The following is a 19,641-nucleotide window of genomic DNA, read 5'->3' on the forward strand; positions in this document are numbered from 1 at the left end:
AAAACTTATATTAATTGATTTCAGTCAACATAACATACTATTTGTCTTGCAATATAACCTCTTAAGTTATTAATTATGCTACTCAAGTATATCAAAAATAGTTTATTCAAAAAAGATGAAAAAAAACACCCCCTTCACAATGACATAGCTACGAAAACAAACCAAATTTAATGTAAAAATTAAGCAATCACCCCTAAATTCAGAACCACATGGGTGGCCTTTTTTTTCAGGGCGAGTGATTTTACGTTTTATACGTTTTATGCGTTCTATCATGTTTATCTATATTCCTTCAAGGAAGTGAACCCAGAACCATTTTACTTCTTGTGTATTTAAAAGCGTTTCTCTACAACAACCTCAATGTCTTTCATCATATTCACTATAGCCTGGGGATTTCCTTCTGCAAAATCTTTCTCTTCCTGCCCGATTGGTTTGCTGAACTTGTAATGCTGGCACAACCACGCAAAGATGAGAAAGAGCTCAGCCTTGGCAACCGATTCACCGATGCAGACACGGCGTCCGGTTGAAAAGGGCAAGAAACCTTCTGGGTGGAGACGAACCTTTCCGCTCTCATCCAGGAAATGTTCTGTCATTGCAAAGAGAGAAACAACACATCAATATTTTGCTATACAACAGTGCATCATAAGTGAGTAAAAGTAAGTTGGCCTGACGTTTCGATCCTAGCAGGATCTTCTTCAGAGGCTAAATGACAAGTAACAGTAAACATAAGGTTGAAAATATGCAAAGTCTTCTCCTGACTTCGGTAGACTTATCCAGTTGGTAAACTGATGCTGCAGAAATGGTGTCAAATTCATTTACAAATTTTTGGCATTTATACAATTATAGGTTTTTTTTTTTTTTTTTCAAAGATGGGTTAACACTCTCAATGACCAAGCACAATTTTTTTTTTTTTACTGCCCTGGTGCAACTTAGACTGTGCAGCTCCTATGTAAATGTATACCCTTTATCGAGACTTTACGAACAGTAACTTCTATCAGTGATGTCACAATTTTCTTTAGCATGAACTAGCAGGCTTAGTGATTCTTTGCCTTATAGGTTTATACTGTACATGGAATCACCTCATTGATAGAGCAACTGATTGAGGGCATTGAATTCTGCTAGGATTAACCATTGACTTAAAGCAAGTTAGGAGTCTCAACTTGAAAACAAAATTATCCACCAACAAGGTGGCAAGGAATCAAAAAATGTAACTTGCTCAGAATCTGTGACACCATACTGAACAATTAAAGGCAAAGACAGAGTGCCTAGCTGGTGGCAACATACCATAACATTAAAGGGAAAGGTCGCATGCCTGAAGACACCATCTGTTAATCTAATGTCACCATAGTCACTATTCAAGGAAGTTTGAATCTAACCTTACCTGGTGTGAATTTTTTAGGTTCATCCCAGAGTTTTTCATCAAAGTGCATGGAGTAGATGTTCACCAAAATCCAAGTATCTTTAGGGATGGTATAACCACCTGGAAATTAATGTAAAAAGAAAGTTATATATACACCTTTGAAGCAGGAATGTGAATTAAAATGGCTTATCAAGCATGTCGATACTCTAAACGATACTCTTCTAAAAACATATCTGCCTTTAATTTTATAAAATAGTATAAGGCTTATTTGAGCATACACCTCACTGTTGTCTTTCTTAATTAGTGAAAGTACAAACAGCAGTTGATTCGTGGATCTTTTTTCAAATCTAATTTCTGTTGTCATAGGTGGCCAAACCACTATTCAGCTGCAGTGTCATATAGCATATAGCTAGGTAAGTGCTTACCAAACTCTACGTCGGTTGACGTAGAATGTGGCACGGCTAAAGGAGCTATGGTACTGTACCGCATAACCTCGTACAGGGTTGCTGTGGTGTACACTAGCTCCTCACGGTCATTCAGTGAGGGCAGCCTATCTCTCCCCACGACACGATCCACTTCTTCGGCTACTTTGGCTTGTACTTCTGGATATTGCACCATCAGTCCAACACACCAATGCATGGTAAAAATGGACGTATCCGTACCGGCTGAAATGTCAAGGTAATGAATTCGTTGAGAACATTTACAAGACTCAAAATATAAAATCTATCTGATAAGTCTAAATGAAACTCTTGGCTACTTCACTGCATAAGAATGTTTAATGTACATTAAAAAGTGTCTGTCAACATCAAAATGATGAACGACAATTGAAAGATTTTTTTTCTTTTGGTGTTACTTAAAGATTATGTGTGCATAATTATATCTCCCAGCCCCCCACCCCCCCCCAAGAAAAAAAAAAGCATAGTAAAAAAATGGACGTATCTGTTCCAGCTGAAAAAGTGCACAAATAATGAACAAATAAACTTCAAAAGCAAATACGTACCATTAAATACTAACATTACCAATAGATTATTAAATTTGCCAATTCTTAAGTTGAGTTTGGACTGTATATGGAATTTCCAAAACTACTATTCCAAATGACAATTTAATGCTAAAATGTGCAGTTAAGTATGACAGGTAATAATAATTGTCATAATATTTGCCTGGAAGGCAGTTATTTTATATTGCAACACAGCTACATATATGCCTGGGGGTGCTGAATATGTCATATTGGGGGGGGGGGGGCAATATCCAGTTTTACAAGTTCATTGTTGAAGTGCTGTCATTTGCATGAATATTTTACCACCATCATGCCTAGTCCACGTGTTAGCAGCGGAAAGAAAGTGAGACTGGCTGAAGCCCTAATTCTATCTAGGGTTTTTATGGTGCATCCAAACTGACTTTGAAGTCGGGTGATTTGAAAGAAGTATGACAGTCTGGGAAGGTCAATCTGGCTTGCGATGCTCAACATCAGGTGGCAAGACCATGTTTCAAACGAAAGGCTGCATGGGATGATTGCAGTCGGTAGTGTTTCTCATCCAACAACATCATTCTTAGGAAAACCATGTGGCTTGGACATGCGGCAAGACAGGGTGGCTTAGCATGTGCTGCGATTGGTGGTCTTCCTGCCGGTACTCGTCGGGGCCCTAGTAGACCTCGTCTTCGATGGGTCGACAATATTATTTCTTGGTCAGGACTGTCATCTGCCGAACTCGTCGATGTTAAAATCAAACCAATGAAAATTGTACATCACCATTATAACTTACGTAGTAGAGGGCTTCGACGATAGGTTCTATCCTATGAAGAAACATGATGATGCAGAACCTTACAACCTTTACAAATATGTTACCTTCGATTGGAAACAGCTAACTTTGGTTTAGGGAATGACTCCTTACCACTGAATACATCTGACACTGTCTGTCTGATGTGGGTTTCTGTTATCAAGTTCATATCTTCTTTGCCTTCGTCTTTGATTTCTTGTCGAGATTGGAAGAGCATCTCTGTGAAATCCTTAGGTTCGCCTGTGTAAATGAGAGAATTAAATGGGATGAATGCAAATGAATTAATATTAGTTTGGTTCGCCTGTGTAAATCAGAGAATTTATGGGACGCTGCAAGTTAATTAATGTTTTATACTAGTTGTTTTGCCCGTGTAAATCAGAGAATCAAGGGGATTGTGACAAATTAATTAATATTAGTTAGCACAAATGGAGAGTGCCAATTGAAAATAGGTCACGGATCTAATGATCTATGAGACGGCATTGAGGTCAGTGTAGTAATGAGTGGCTCGTCCTAACTGTTATGCTGTGATTCTCCTGACACTTCCCTTATGCCCTCCCCCCCCAAACCCCACCCCACCTCTTTTGTTGCCAGTGAGATATGCACCCACTACCAGCCCCTCCTACTTGCAGCCATATACATCATAGAGCTACCTACCCCCATCATACTTCTCATGGTGTTCCTCCAATTCTTGGCTGATGAAGCCCAAGAACTCTTCAAACAAAGCTTCCAGTTTTCTCTGACCAGGAGTAGGAACATATTTGAAGATTGGTATGTAGTCAGCAAGAAGACCACTTCCAGCAATTTCGTTCGCTTCTTTAGTCAGGTACATTATCCTGGTTAGCTCTGGACTATCAAATTCATACCTAGAAACCAGAAACAATTAAGACACGGAACATCATCCAGAAAGCCAGTTAGTGTTGTCATTCATTGACATATATGATTTTGCTCAGAAAATGAAGTTAATCCTCTCTGAACATTTTTATTTAACATATAATTTACAGTGGTTAGTTTAGAGGTCAAATATGAAATATTAAAGTATATTAAAGATATCAATCTTGAATATTGAATATTAAAATACTTCAGATGATAATAATTAGGGTTCTAAAACTCCATTTTTGGGTAAAAAGTGCAGCTCTGTAAATGAAGGAATTTCTTAAAAGTGTGATTCTAAAACTTGGAATTGTTTTTTGTATTATTGCACAGAGAGGTCAATTCAAGATGTAGAGGATGATCTTTGCTGGCAAGTATATTTTTGGCGAGTCTAACAGAATCATTTCGGGCTGCAACATTAACCTTACTTACAAGAATATCAGTCTAAGCAAAATACATTTGCGCAATATTTTAGGAAAATCTTAATCCTCTTCTTGTTTCTAGCATGTATGAAGTGGTACCACTCTGGAACAGCAAAAATAATATGCGGTAATATGGAAGCATTAAACACCTTCTTACGTGTGTCAATGGGAAAGTGGGGGTGGGGGGGGGGGGAATATATGCTTATGGTGAAACAATATAATATACTTTAGATATATTACATAAATAACACACATGATTTACCATTTAATATATGTTGTTTTATGTCATAATGCTGAACTAACCTATCCTGTTTACAAGGTAGACATTCTTTATAACTCTGCACTATGCATGTATAGCATTTGCTACAACACTATTATAAAAGAATCATTCTGTTTAACCAACATAGGTGCTGATCCAGGGGGGTGGATCAGCCCAATGCAACAAAGTTTAACCCAATACAACAAAGTTTAAAGTAGTTATTAGCACAACTGTGTGTTTAGCCCTAATTATACTCCTAATTTTTATATCCTAAATATATACCTCAGAATGCATCACTTAACATGTTAAGTTTTCAGTTCCTCGGACCCACGCACCTCCCACATCAGACCCACGCACCTCCCACATTGGAGTCAGCTTCAATGAAATCAGGACCACATACCATCCACTTTAAAATCATCCATTCACTCCTGCAACATCTGTCTCACTGATATAAAGAATTTTTGTGGTGTGATACAAACAGAGGGATGTAACACTATAGTATCACATTACATCCAATATCGTACATTCTCAACTTACTGTTTGCCAAAGCACAAACTCGTCAGGATATTATATATGGAGGACGCAAGGATTGGTCGTGGGTCAAACGGTTCCGACAGTTTGGAGTCCAAGTTCGCTGTGAGGCCAGGAACGATGGAATAAACCAGCTTCTCAAATCTCTTGTTGTCACCAGTAGCCAACTTCCTGAAACATTGGAAAGGGCATTGAAAGTGAACATAAAAGAGTAAGTAAAATCAATTTGACTTTTCTTTACTATGAGGTACAGTAGTAATCATAGTGTGACATTGGTATTGGATAGGCCAATCCGGGTAAGTTTTAAATCTCTCTTACTGAACCTTCCAGGATCCTTATTAGTTCATACAATTCTTATACACCACCCAGTGGATTGTCTGCTTCCACCCATGTGTTACCACTGTTCATCTTGTGATCATCGTGTGCGCCTTTAACTGTTTCCCTTTGTTGGATTAGCAGTTTCTTTTTTTGTGCATCAAGAAGATATTCTGTAAGAAGTTGTACTTGATTCATTCATTTAAGGACAAGGAACAGGGCTAGGGAAATTTCCCCTTATTCCGGATTCCCCACCTGTGAATAATATGTATCAGAAACTACCTAGTAATTATATAGTCACTCTCTTTCTGATGTCTCTGTGTCAGTTTGTGATGTTACAACATTGTTGGCTGATAATTGTGAAACATATGTCACCAGCTATTTTAAGCCTCGAGTAGCATTAATGTTCATACAGTACATGGACAGATATGGTAACTGCTCTTTACTCAAATTGGCACCCAGCAAACAAAGTTTCTATGCAAAGTGTGTGGGTTTCTGACAATTGAAACCGGCCATTCTCTATTGCAACCCATATTAAGTATCATGTCCCTGCATGATGGCAGTAAATGTACAACTAAAATATTAACAAAACAACCACAAGTGCACAATTTACTCAGTTACAGTGTAAAGCCTGCTGCGTTAGAGCTGTATGTTGTAGAAAGATCACCTTCCAACTTCAATACAGCTGCTTGGAATAAGTACCCTTGTGGGTATAATTCAGAGGGCAAACTAAAACGAAATGACAGCGAATGACCCAATGACAATTGACTTTGTACAGGGTTAATTATCATTCGCGAATGACAGCGACTGACAACGAATGACAACAAAGGACGGTGGTGAGAAGAGATAAGAGGGATAAGGGAGAAGAGGCCCCCACCTTTATGATTTGTCGGGGAAAAGAACCTCCGCCCTGGGGAGGTAAATGAAAACAACAATTTTTTTACAGCAACAAATTTTTTCAATTCCCCTAAGTTCACGGGGTAAAATCCCACCGGGCAAGTCAAACATCTTGCTGAAGAGTTTCCGAAAACACCAGTCACAGTCGCAAAATGTCGACTCGGATTTTTGCGATTTTAACCCCAATTTTCCGAGATTTTTGCGTGGCTTTAATATACCCACAAAGTCTGAACTGTGATATCCGGTTGAAGTCATTCACATTCACTGTCATTCGTTTTAGTCAACGCAATTTTTTAGTGTGTACAACATATTGCAATTCGTTATGTGTAACGCAATTGTCATTCGTTTTAGTAACACCCTAATTCAGGCATCCATAGATAGGCATGCAGCCAGCTCTGAAGGTTTGAGAAGATAATTTTGACGAGTTTGCTCAAAGGTTAGGTTCTCATATAATGTTGACACTTCCCTATGAAAAGGTTGCTTTGTTAATAGATAATTACTTATTATATCTGTTGAGAGATCTCTTGCAATTACAAAATAGGTTTTGAATAAATTTACCTGAAAGCAGAAAAGGCCAGCTTTCTGTGTAGCTTCCAAGATGGAGAATATTGGCCAAAGGCAATATCCCGGCCACCTTCTGAGAATAAGTCACCTAAACAGGAAAGGAAGTTACCGAAAAAGTATGAACGCTTTATTCTTTATTTGTATTTGTTCTTGTACCTGCAGTCCAAGAAGTCTCATTTGAGATAGCATAATGTTTTCACAATTTGATCTCTGTTAACCAAAAGTGACCATTTACCTTTTTAGATACAATGAATCTACTGAAAATACCGTGTGTCAGATCAGTGGCAGAGCTAGGGGTATTGGTCAAGGGGGGCAAGAATGGTCTGTAGGGGCGCTTTCAACACTATCTAAGCGGGCGCCACCACAGGTTGGCGCGGAGCGTACAGACATTTTTTGAGTAAAGATACTCCCTAGATCGCCGGAAATGACCCTTTCCGGGCCTTGCTTATTTGCAGATAAACGAAGAATAAATAGGTATCATCGCCATTTGTGATAACTTGGAAGTTTATATGGGTGTTGAAAGTACATGCGCTTCATCACAATCCCTGTGGTATCTTTGTGGGTGCTCATGTTTTCGTAGCCCTGACACAATGCCTGTTGTGCCTATTAGGTATTTTGGACCTGTAAATGCCAACAATACCACATCTTGTCAATTATACACCAACAAAATGTGACAAATGTCAATAGGTAGATGAGAGCGCAATAAAAATGTCAATAATCGCGAATAAGTAAAAAGTGGTAAAAAGCTGAAAAGGGCGCCAGCAGTCCATTTGAGTCCGTCAAGGGGGGCATCCGCCCCCTCCCCCCCTGACTGTATGGATGCTCCGCCACTGTGTCAGATCAGTACAGGACACCTAACTTGAAAGATTGTGTTTGCATTTCAGGGTTTCTACATTCTTTTTCTTCTGCTGACCTCAAACAACCTTAGGTCAACAGTGGTGTAGCTAGTAATGAATATGACTTATCCAAATATCCCAAAGTAAGAGGTCCATCCATGCTAGCCTAGGTTATAAATGTTATCAAAAGCAAAATGTGTTTATACTTTATGAACTAAAAAATAGACTTACCAGTGTAACTGGTTGGTCTGTTAGCAAACTCCACACCCTTCTTCAGGAGAGCTTCCTTTATTGTAGCAGCACCATTCAGGACTACAGTCCACCTCTGACCAACTCTTATGGAAAATATATCTCCATACTCCTTAGCATACTCCGTGAAGACAACAGAGGCAGGCTTTTCATTACGTGCAAGATCTGTGATGAAACCGAACCAACTGAGATGTTAAACAACTACAGAAGAAGGAACATATAAAATAGGCCTGGAACAGAATCACAAATAAACAAGGATGCCATTTTGTTGTGCAGAAAACTCAGAGGAAATTTGTTTGAACAGCTTCTGTCAGAAATTTGTTACATCCCCCTCTTCTTGAAGCATTAATGTATTCACGCACGTACAGTATATCAACTAATAATTTATCTGCCCTTACCTATGATATTGCCAACAAGTGGCCATCCTTTTGGTCCAGGTGGAAAGTCCTTTGTTGGTTTCTGTTGACTCCATATCCAAATTCCAACCAGTGCTGTTGTTATGGTTACAAGAGCTAAAGATGTGGAATTAGCGACCACTGCACTGTCAAAAGTCATAATGACAAGGGAAGTTGAGCTGGGTTACTGTACTAAAAAAAGAAATGAAAATGCAACTAGTGTCATCAAAAACAAGGATGCATTCATATTTAATGCCACCTATAATTACCATCGCACACACACAACAGCTTGTTCACTGCAGCATGCATGCTTGATCTGTATTTCCAGTATCCACATATGAAATCTGCCAGGGCATATTTTGGCTTTAAAATGAACAAAAAAGTAGAGCAAAGTTCTGTTACCCAGTAGTACTTTAATTAGCACAGAGACTATTGTACTATTAATATATCATAAATATCAGGTTTGCTTCTGACAAAGTTACAGCATGATTCTTTTCCATGGTAACATCACTACATGTATATAATTGATTATAGGTTCATATACAAATGTTAATCATAACAATTAACATATATACTAGACATCAATCTACCATTTAAGCAAACAATTTTTACATGAACCTGTACAGAATTAACTCTACCATACATCCAGATTTCTCCAGACGTTTCTTCTTCTCATTCAATTTCTACCAATTTCACCAGAGAAAGGCAATTAACTGCCAACAATAATTACAGCTAGCTCCTAAACTGGTCTGTTCTTACTCAGCATATGTATTATGCCTATGGTAATTTCTTTGTTGGGTTGAAGTTTGATTCAACCAATTTCATATCATGTCCATTTCCTTTCAAGAAGAGTATTGTATTCCCCCACATCAGTGGCGGAGCAAGGGGTATTGGTCAGGAGGGGCGAGAATGGTCTGTAGGGGCGCTTTCCACAGACAGCGGACAGAAATTTTTTTGCGTAGAGATACTCTCTAGATCGCCGGAAATGACCCTTTCCGGGCCTGGCTAATTTGCAGATAAACGACTAAATAAGTGTCATCGCCAAATTACACCAACAAAATGTGACAAATGTCAATATGTTGATGAGAGCGCAATAAAAAAGTCAATAATCGCAAATAAGTTAAAACTGGTAAAGAGCTGAAAAGGGCGCCAGCAGTCCATTTGAGTCTGTCAGGGGGGCATTCGCCCCCCCCCCTGACTGTATGGACGCTCCGCCACTGCCCCACATATGAAAGACGGTCGTCTCAATTTATCCTCCTCCCCCTAGTTGGCTCTTTTATTCAGATAAAAAAAATATGGTACCATTAGTATAGGCTAAATCTTGCATAATCTACTTTCCTATCAAACTTTCATACGAATGAATATTTGGCTATATACTGTAGTGTATAGGCCTAGTGTAGGACATATAAACCAAGGCTCATGCCAGGTCAACATTGGCTAGTAATAATATTATAGCCTGGCCATGGCTTACAGACCAAGCCTTTAATTATTGTCAAGTTATAGGCAAACACAAAATTTAGCTCAACTCCCTATAACTGAGCTGTAACTGTAGCTAGTTCACCTTCTGCAATACTGCCTAGCAAGAATCAGCATAGGATTAAGTTAGAAAGGCATATTAATTGAAGTTAATTACGTACGTTACCCCAACAAATTTACACAAAGCCAAGGATTATAGGGTACTACTAGTTGCCTGCACCACTGCAAAAAAAAAAAAAACAGTTGGTGAAACCTGCTGCGTCCCAAATGATTATTACTGTACGCTTGGTGCTGGTGGTCTTTGATTCTGATTTTTGCGATTAACATAGAAATAACATTAGCTCACTGATACTGCAAGGGAAGTGTGTGTGTGAATAGGTTCAATGCTTCTGACTTATATATGGAAATGATTACGTTGGTTGCCAGTGTGTTGCGTCTTGTGATACTTTGTCATATTTGTTTTACACCTATTTAAGGTCAAGCGAACTTTGTGGTGATTGCATTACAGCAAAGATAATTAATATCTGATTACAGAAACTCATGTGGTAGTCAATACTAGTCATAAGTTGAACTGCGTACGGTAAAAAGATCCATATTGGAAAGTGGTTATCAACATTTTGCATCGGTTGTGGGCCTCCGTTTCATGTTATAGTTTACAACATAACAGCTTTTCTAACTTAAACCATATTTAGATATTTAAAGAGATAATTCATACAGTTTCTCGGTCAGTATCGCAATCTTGCATATGAGTGTGCGACGAAGATTACGCAATAACGAGGGGCCATTACGCTACATTTCATGGAAAATTACTTGACCTCCTGCATGGTAGCTAGTTCAACTTCCACGTTTTTATAAACACGTAGAATTTGTCACGGGTTTGTAAGGGGAAGGGCATATATATATATATATATATACATATATATATATATATATATATATATATATATATATATATATATATATATATATATATATATATATCAGGCGCGTATCCAGGGGGGGGTTGGGGGCGCGCGCCCCCCGGGTGAGAAAAAGAGGAGAGAAAAAAAAAAGAGAAGGAAAAAAGAGGGGAAGAAAGAGGAGGAGGAGAGGAAGGAAAAGAAAAAGAAGAAGGAGAGAAAAAGGAGGGAGTAGAAGATAAACGCCAAGACACCGGGAAAAGAAAGAGGAACAGTGACATCATTACAGCGCTGAACCTTATTATATACACATGGCCGGGTAGCCAGTGACGGATCGAGGATTTCGGAAGGGGCGTGCGCCTCACCCTACCCCTTACACCGACAACTCCATTATTGACGTTTCCATTTTCCCTCTCTCACTAATGTATCTATATATATATACTTTATATGGTCTATCATAACGCGTGTGTGTGTATGGACGCCTTAAACAATTGTGCTATGAAACCAACTGTGGCTGGTCTCGAACTCGACAGAGTCGTCGGGAACATGACGCATTTCGGGAATGGGGCGACCGCCGCCCGAGCATATTTTTTATGATATCGCTAGTAAATTCGAAATAGAAAATACTTAGATGCAACTTACAAGGCATGGGAAGTGTCATTTCCAGCGATCTGGGAGGCATTTTCGGCCAAAATTTTCTTGTACGCTTCGCGCCAACTCGTGGTGGCGATACGCTTAGATAGTTTGCCTACAGGCTTCGCCCCTCCCTTGGCAAATTATTCGCTACGCGCCTGTTCGAATTTGTAAAGCAAAAAGCAGATATCACATCATATCAGTGAGCATGTAAATGACGTTCCACGATGACACAGCTGTCACAGATGACTCAAAACTGTCTATGTGTGTAGTCAAAGGCGAAGGAGCCCAATTTGATTTGGATGAATTTTTTTGTACCATTATGGGTATGTTTTGAAGTGAGTTTAATCACGAGAAATGTGAATTTTGAAATTCTGAACAAAGAATAGGCTTAAAACCTTCAAAAGTGGGGCTGTGGGGTATTGTGGGCCGCGACGTAGAATCACATACACAAAGCAATGATCCACAGGAGATGCGATGAGGTCGAACATGATGTGTGACTTGTGACAATCTTCAAAGAGGTTATGGATGGGAAAACAAACTATTGGGAAATACTTGGTTCTCAAGCAAAAGTGTACATCTGGTTGGTCATTTTCAAGCCCGAGAAGTGTCATTTCCGGTGATCTGGGGGTATCAAAACCAGAAATTTTCTTGTACGCTGCGCACCAACCGATGGTGGCGCTCCGCTTAGATAGTAATTGGCGCCCCCCGGGTTATAAAATCCTGGATACGCCCCTATATATATATATATGTATATATAAATATATATATATATATATATGCTTGCAGGAGGATCTAAAATACATACATACATACACACAAAGCCGTGTATGTCTATTTGCGGTTCTGGAACCTATATTTGTAGAGCGCCATCTATTTTGTTGGCATATATGATGTGGACATTATTACAAAATGGTATAGTTTAGATATGAATTTGAATATTGGCATATTTATTTTGAGACTGTTTAAGTATATTTTTCCTGACATACTGATCGGCTTAATATTCTTAACATTGTGCAAATAAAGGCGTTCTGTACTGTACTATATACAAGCGTCATTTGTGTCAAACGGAAAACGGATTGTGTTCATTTGGTTTCCTTTGGTCATAGAGTTTACATGGTTCTTAATTATTTTAATGTGCATATCAGCATTAGACGTGTCAATATTGTCAGAGCCCCGAGACACCCAGAACACGTACCCGAGAAAAATCTCAAAAGTGCCCACTTTCATGAATTAGAGGTACTCCAAGTTTCGTTTGGGAAAATGCACCTTCTTTTCTTTGGTAATGACAAAATAACCTTCCGTTATTTAAATAGAGAAATGTTTTACGGTTTTCATTCTTCCTCATATCAAAGTCACGTGTCCCACTACCCTCAAATGTTGTGCCCCACCCCTTTCCCCAGGTTGAATTTTCATTTACCATCTCTGATGGCAGAATGCAGGCAGTTTATGTCACATCATCAGTTGCTGCTATATCAAAGGAGTTAAAAAGAATTAATTTGCATTTAACATCAATTACTTTGATTCACCCTATATTGAGACCTATAGTTTGCTAAGTTGCCATTGGAAACGTTGTAAACTCTTTCTACGAAATATACAACAATGACAATGACAAATGCATATTCATATATTTAGTGATCTCTCGATCTGCCGCTGCCACATGCCGATTTTCATTCAAGCGAGGAACTGCGATTAAATTTAAAGGTAATATACTTCCCTGACGAATAAGATGGTGCCTATTGAAAAAAAGGACCAAAATCACATGCATGTGCTCTCAAATGGTATTGGTGGGCAGTTTTCTGAGAGAACGCTAGTGTTATCTCTGTCGTATATTAGACACCAAGAGGCTAATGCTGTCATCAAGATTTCTGTAAGCATAACATCATGTAGCGAATGTCTTCGTCCTTGGTATCAACCCGTCTGATTCTAATACAGCAGTTTTTGCTGTTGTAGTAAATTGCTGCATGAGGTACCTTTCTTGTAAAATGCTGCGGCGACGTAACTTCAAGACGGTCGCTTAAGAGAGTGATGAAGAGGGGGGGGGGGGGGGTGGGTGGGTAGACAGTAATGGACAATGGGGGTGGGCGGGGACGGGGCGGACGACATCTTCTTGCCAAACTTGAACGATTTAAGATTGAAATACAATCCCCCTCTTGTCCCTCTTTTTCTGCTGTTAGAAATAAGAAGCACACGGCGTTCCCAGCATTGGAAAATCTCAAGTACCTAATTGGTGTTCCATATAGGTAAACTTTTCGCTCTATTTCTTTCTGATTATGTATCTCTTATTTGTTATTTCGTTTGTGTGGTTATTCTTAATATTCTTGTGTGTGTGTGTTTGTATTGGGGGGGGGGGGGATTTCCCAACACAGTTGCGAATTCAGGATTTCTGGGAGGGGTATGTATCGGTGAAAACTGAAATAGCGGGGTATAAAAAGATATCGGGGGTTGGTAATAAGCTTCTCTCCGGATTCCACACCTCCTCACGACGCAGACAGCAGTTTGTATTATTTGACACTTGTGTTTTCGGTGACTAGTTTTAACATTAATATAACTGAAAAAGAACAGACACAACCACTTTTTCCTGAGAAACTTGTTGAGGATTTCACAATACCGGTCAACATTGAAACGTAGAAATAACAAGTGAGGAAAAGGTATACGACAAACCCCTTTAACATAAACAATACCGATGACAAACTGTATTCACTTGAATAATAACTCTTCCCCCGTGGCATGAACTGTTGCTTTTAGGGGGGTGGGGGGGGGGGGTTATAGCTAGTCGGGCAGTGTGCTACATGTGTAAATTTGTTTTAACTTGCGTATCATGGAAAAGAGAGATGTATTAGAGTGTGAGAAGGACCTTTAGAATATCGGCACAAGTTAGTCTATACCTCCGGGATACTAAATTGTCGTTGAATAATCGGGATAATCCCGATTCCGAACCCTTCCTGACGTATATCCTACACTTAATGCATATATATGATAACAACGTATAGGGAGAGACTGGAGCCTAGTATAAAACGTAACATGGAAGATAGACCATTTACCCAAATCAGTTGGACTGTATATGTCTAGGATAACATATATTACATGTATGAAGTTTTCTTTACAACGAATAAGATTTAAATAACTAAAAACCATATAAAATATTGTGTGAATATGCATGAATCACTTCTGAAGTTCTCAGTGATGCCATAGCTTATTATGATTACATGTGTGTTAAACTACATTTTCTCCAGTCGTTTTGACAAATATACAGTTACACTGCTATTTCGCACCAACTTCAAGAATACCTGAAGTTAAGACTATTTAACACAAACACACACAAAATGTGTCATTTTTCTTCCCCCAAATCTTCATTTAGCCTGAGAACAGTTATTAAATACATTGCTATGGAATGTTCAACAACATATCTTGATAGTATAACTTCACTTAAAACTACCGAGAAATGTGTGTATGTGCCAAGTATTTTCAGGACATGCATCGATATGCCCATAGGCTACGAGTTCAGCTCTTGCATTATCATAATATTCATATATATATATATATATATATATATATATATATATATATATATATATATATTCATATATATATATATATATATATATATATATATATATATCTAGAGTAAGGCAAAAATATGTCACCAAAATATCGATACAGGTGGCAGGTGCCTACAGTGGAATTACGACCATCCTTACCGGTTTCGAACCTCTGGACGTACAATCATCGTCCATAGTGCATTAGGGTGTCCGCATATAAAGCGGGAGGCTCGGGTTCGAATACCGGTTGGAGGCTGGAAGTTTTTTCACCGTTCTGGATTTTCCAGCTCATTACAATTTCAATGATATATAGATATATATATATATATAAATATATATATATATATATATATATATATATATAGAGATATATATATATAGATATAGATATAGACATGTGTGTGTATAGGTTAATTCCAGTATACGCTGAATACTGACCACTATACGGGTCACTTCTTGACAAGCCTAGATTTTTAAACCCACGTTTCTCTGTGCATCCTCAAACCTCGCAATAATCCATTCATATAATTCTATATCTAGTGCCATCATACGTTTCATTTTCTCAATGGTGTCATCGGAGGGCATAACTTTTGTATAGCGGTCACCCCTCGTGACCTTCCCAATGTCCAATAGGTTATTGTAAACTCGGCTTCCTTCTTTAAATATGGACGGGAGGCGTCTCTCTAAGACTTGTATAAAGATCTCCATGTCTTCTCTTGTGCCGATGACGAAGTAATTTGTTTCTATGTTATGCTTTGCCCTTTCCAACGTCCATCTTGTCTTTTTACGACAACGTCGATCGTAACCACAGAAATGGCGAATCAAACGCGTCGTGGCGCCTTCGGACACGCATTCAGAACGTTTTAATTTCACGCAATCGTCGTATGTTTCTCGTTTGTTTATATTCAGCGTTTCCCGCCATTTTCGTATTTGTTCGGAATCTCTTCTAGTACTATTCACGCGAGCGTAATTATACATCGAGACAGCTCTTTGAATAGGGTCCCGTACGACACTGATCATTAACAGAGATTTGTTACGAAGAGAAGCAGACACGTTAACGTGATACGCATGCGTATGGACAAGAGCTGGTGGTTGCGCATCCTCTATCGCTTTGTGCACGTACTGTTCTATTGCACTATAATCGCCCGTAGATAATATCTTGTTATCAACAAGCGGTACGACAACACTATCACGAATAATAGGAAGTGCGTAAAATAACTCTAAAAGGTTCACTATTCCACTGGATGGAGGACTCGATACGAATAAAGTGACGTTGGCATGCTCGATGCGCTCATAGTTTCTCTCAAGGTGGTCGTTGTTAATATAGCTTTTATTCAGACTTCTGTGTATTTTCCTAACCGGGCTGTTCCGTACAGGTCTTCTCGGTAGTAGGGTATCCCCCGCCGCATTGGCTCTATTTCCATTGGCGAGTAGCAAATAGTTGGCCGAAGACTCTTCACACATTTTTTGACTTAGTTTAATTTCTTTCCAAACTGCAAGGGTAGCCAGAATAAATAAAAACAGCGACCCAATCGCTTTAAAAGTCTTCACGCCGATAAACGCCATTACCATTGTTTCTGTTTATCTTTGACCTTTTTTGCGCCCATGCACAGATCTAATTCCTAGCAGCAGATAAATGAATATTTAGTTATTACACATCACGTGCGAAAGTAAGGCTCCATCTCACGAGAATCCCAAGCTCACAAGAAAGATGTTCCACATTCTTCCCAGTATACTGACTAATCATAAAAAAATTCACTATCTCTCAGCGACGAGAGCAGCTAAAACGAGATTGCGTATAGGCCGCTTGGTTCCGTCTGAGAATCGACTTTGTTCGCCAGTGTAGGCCTAACTAACATACTGTGTAGGATAGGGAAACATTAAAACCACGTCGCGAAATGTTAGGAGAGCCATGTATATGATACAGGATATCATGAAATATAAACAGGATGAGTAGCTATAATAGATTTAGGAAAACTAACACTAACATATAGTCCAAGGGAGTAAACGTTGAGTAACATATTAGTTATTTCCGTATTGAAGAAATTCCCACGCAGAGTACTGTAATAATACGTAACAATCTGTTCAAACCTTCCTTCCCAAATGTTTCACAACTACTCTGAATGCTAACACAAAAACTGCCCGATATTGACGAGCCTATCATTAACTACAGTACAGCAAATAAAGATATTAGACGGATACCTGAATGCGAATGGGAATTCGACTGGATTTAAACTGACTTAGGTTTGCGTGTTGCCGCTATGCAAACAGATTACGTCTTCTTTAGTAATATACCTCAAAGTAGATGATAACGTTGGGGAATTCCCATACAACCGTAGCAGTTACACTGTTTATTCCTACTCTTTTTCAAGCGACATTTATACGCGTGATTTTACACGGTTTTAATCGCGATCACAACCTTCACTCTCTTCTCCCTTTGTGTAGTTCACTTCCGTTGTAAATAACCAACGATATCGATAAAGAATTCGAAGCCTCTCTGATCATGAAATTTCCAAGTTGAATTTCTGTAGCCTATCCCTCAAAACTGTCCATTCCATTGATTCCTACTCCGCAAGCGATACGAGATAGTGAATTACGCTAAAGATTCCAGGGCCTTTATAACCTTAATACTGTTAATTCACGTAAACCAGATAGGACTCCATAACGTATAGGCTATACATACTGGTATTTGTAACTTTCTGAGGCACACAACGCCATCAAAAAAATAGGCCTTTATAATGTTGACCTATATATATTTAAGTTCAGCTCGCCCTATTGTTTGCTGATCAGATCGGATGGTGTGTCCTCTTCGGAGCAAAACTTGAGACAACCAACAAAGCATTTCTTTCTCTTACGAATTTGTATATGTAGATATGATTCACTGTTGTCCACTGCATATCCCAAAACAGACCGTTTTATTCTGCACACAGCGAACGAATTGTCTCCAATGTCGACGTACTGTATAATATGGAATGACACAACCTCAAAATAATATATCCATTGACTAATTCACACAGTAGAGCAACTGTCCTGATTAATAACGTTTTTAACTAGATTCAACGATCTTTTATATATTGTCCAATCAATGGCAATGGCTTCCAAAACGGCTGGCCGCTTTTGGCACGTGGACATTTTTTTCCGGCTATAGTTCAACTTAGTAGGTGGCGTCAACTACTTCGGCAACAGAGAAACGTGTTTAAATTACTGTACGTTTACAAGGTCAGGTTCGTGCGGAACATAATGGCTAATCTGTCTCGCCGCTTGAAGTCCCAACAACTTCCCGACAGGACATTTATAACCATAGGCCTATGTATGTTTTCTGTCTATAATATTTAGACCCTATATCGGCCCTAACACTGAATTTCTGTAATAATTAATTTAACCGCACCAAAAGATTTCATCATTTTTTAGGTGAATGCTTTCGACAGACTTTATAGTGGATATGATGAGGTTTAATAATGATCTTTGGGGTCGTTAATAATATACCTGAAACACTGAAGAGGGTTAATTCGCCGCATAATTACCCTGCAGGATAAAACGTGCATGTTAGAACGATTATTATCATAGTAGTGAATATGCATGATTACAATTCATCATGTATGGGTTTAAATCGGTTTGAGGATTGTGAAACATGCACTGGCAAAAGTAGAAATTCCATGGGCCGGGCGTGCATCGTGGGCCCCGAAGGACGTAATCATAGAAATGAGTGAATCACCCGGGAACATATACGGGCTACTATTGTACTCTAGAGCAACGATCCGAGAACTATGCGTCACCGGACCAAAAAGTGGGTCAAAGTTTTTTTTCTCGGTGGGTTACTGGAATTTTCCCATGCAGACGCCGAGAAATTTATCTACGGTTTTCGGAGCTTATCGCATAGCTTTCATGCAATTCTGAGCATAGATTCCGAGGGATAGAGTCTGAGTGGGTCAGCTCCTGGATCATCGATCCTGGGTGGGTCGTGGTTCAGTTCTCACGGCAGCTCGTGGTCATCGATCCTGGGTGGGTCGTGGTTCAGTTCTCACGGCAGCTCAGGGTCATCGATCCTGGGTGGGCCGTGGTTCAGTTCTCACGGCAGCTCAGGGTCATCGATCCTGGGTGGATCGTGGTTCAGTTCTCACAGAAGCTCCTGGGTCATGGGACGAAAGGTTTGCCCTGCACCGCTGCTCTGAGAAGGGTCTGTATTGACAGTATAGTATATTTCACTGCTATTAGTGATGTGGCGAAGGGGGATCGTTACTATTGGTAATGGACGGGGTAGTAACGATAGGGTGGATGGAGGGGCACACACAACCTTCCGTTCTTCCGTACATATACAATGAAACCCCCTCCGCTCCCTCAGTTAACAGATCAATTTCACTTTGTCCATGTGGGGTCTAGTTTTGGTCATGTATCGATGTAGTTCCCTCAGCTTTTCTCGTACATCACTAAAAGGAGAGAATGACTAGACAAGTTTTGGACAAGGCAAACCAATCACATTGTTTTCTTGTTGAAATTCAAGTTCTGTTTAATATTGTTTGATATCTTGAATTTGTAATGGCTTCTTGAAATCATTATATATAAAAAAAACCACACGCACGCGCGCGTTCATTCCACACACACACACACACACACACAC

General features: G+C 39.2%; 2 protein-coding genes across 4 annotated transcripts; both read right to left on the bottom strand.

Moving 5' to 3' along the window:
• LOC139960122 (cytochrome P450 2U1-like) lies at positions 1-10,344 on the bottom strand. 3 transcript variants are annotated; one of them, XM_071958244.1, is made up of 10 exons: positions 10,116-10,344; positions 8,477-8,665; positions 8,061-8,243; positions 6,988-7,081; positions 5,224-5,388; positions 3,790-3,998; positions 3,250-3,375; positions 1,783-2,022; positions 1,379-1,477; positions 1-583 (listed from the first exon to the last, which is right to left on the bottom strand). In XM_071958244.1, the coding sequence occupies exons 2-10, from the start codon at positions 8,631-8,633 to the stop codon at positions 330-332; spliced, it is 1,527 nt and encodes a 508-aa protein (XP_071814345.1). In that variant the 5' UTR covers positions 8,634-8,665; positions 10,116-10,344; the 3' UTR covers positions 1-329. The 3 variants fall into 3 exon arrangements, with proteins under 3 accessions (XP_071814345.1, XP_071814344.1, XP_071814342.1); XM_071958243.1 differs by having other exon boundaries at positions 8,477-8,660; positions 10,111-10,344; XM_071958241.1 differs by having other exon boundaries at positions 10,111-10,344.
• Positions 10,345-14,056: 3,712 nt separating this feature from the next.
• LOC139960332 (heparan sulfate 2-O-sulfotransferase 1-like) lies at positions 14,057-18,190 on the bottom strand. The gene has a single exon (XM_071958631.1). The coding sequence runs from the start codon at positions 16,593-16,595 to the stop codon at positions 15,489-15,491; it is 1,107 nt and encodes a 368-aa protein (XP_071814732.1). The 5' UTR covers positions 16,596-18,190; the 3' UTR covers positions 14,057-15,488.
• Between the last annotated feature and the right edge of the window lie 1,451 nt (positions 18,191-19,641).

This window comes from Apostichopus japonicus, chromosome 19, assembly GCF_037975245.1.
Source record: "Apostichopus japonicus isolate 1M-3 chromosome 19, ASM3797524v1, whole genome shotgun sequence".
NCBI lineage: Eukaryota > Metazoa > Echinodermata > Holothuroidea > Aspidochirotida > Stichopodidae > Apostichopus > Apostichopus japonicus.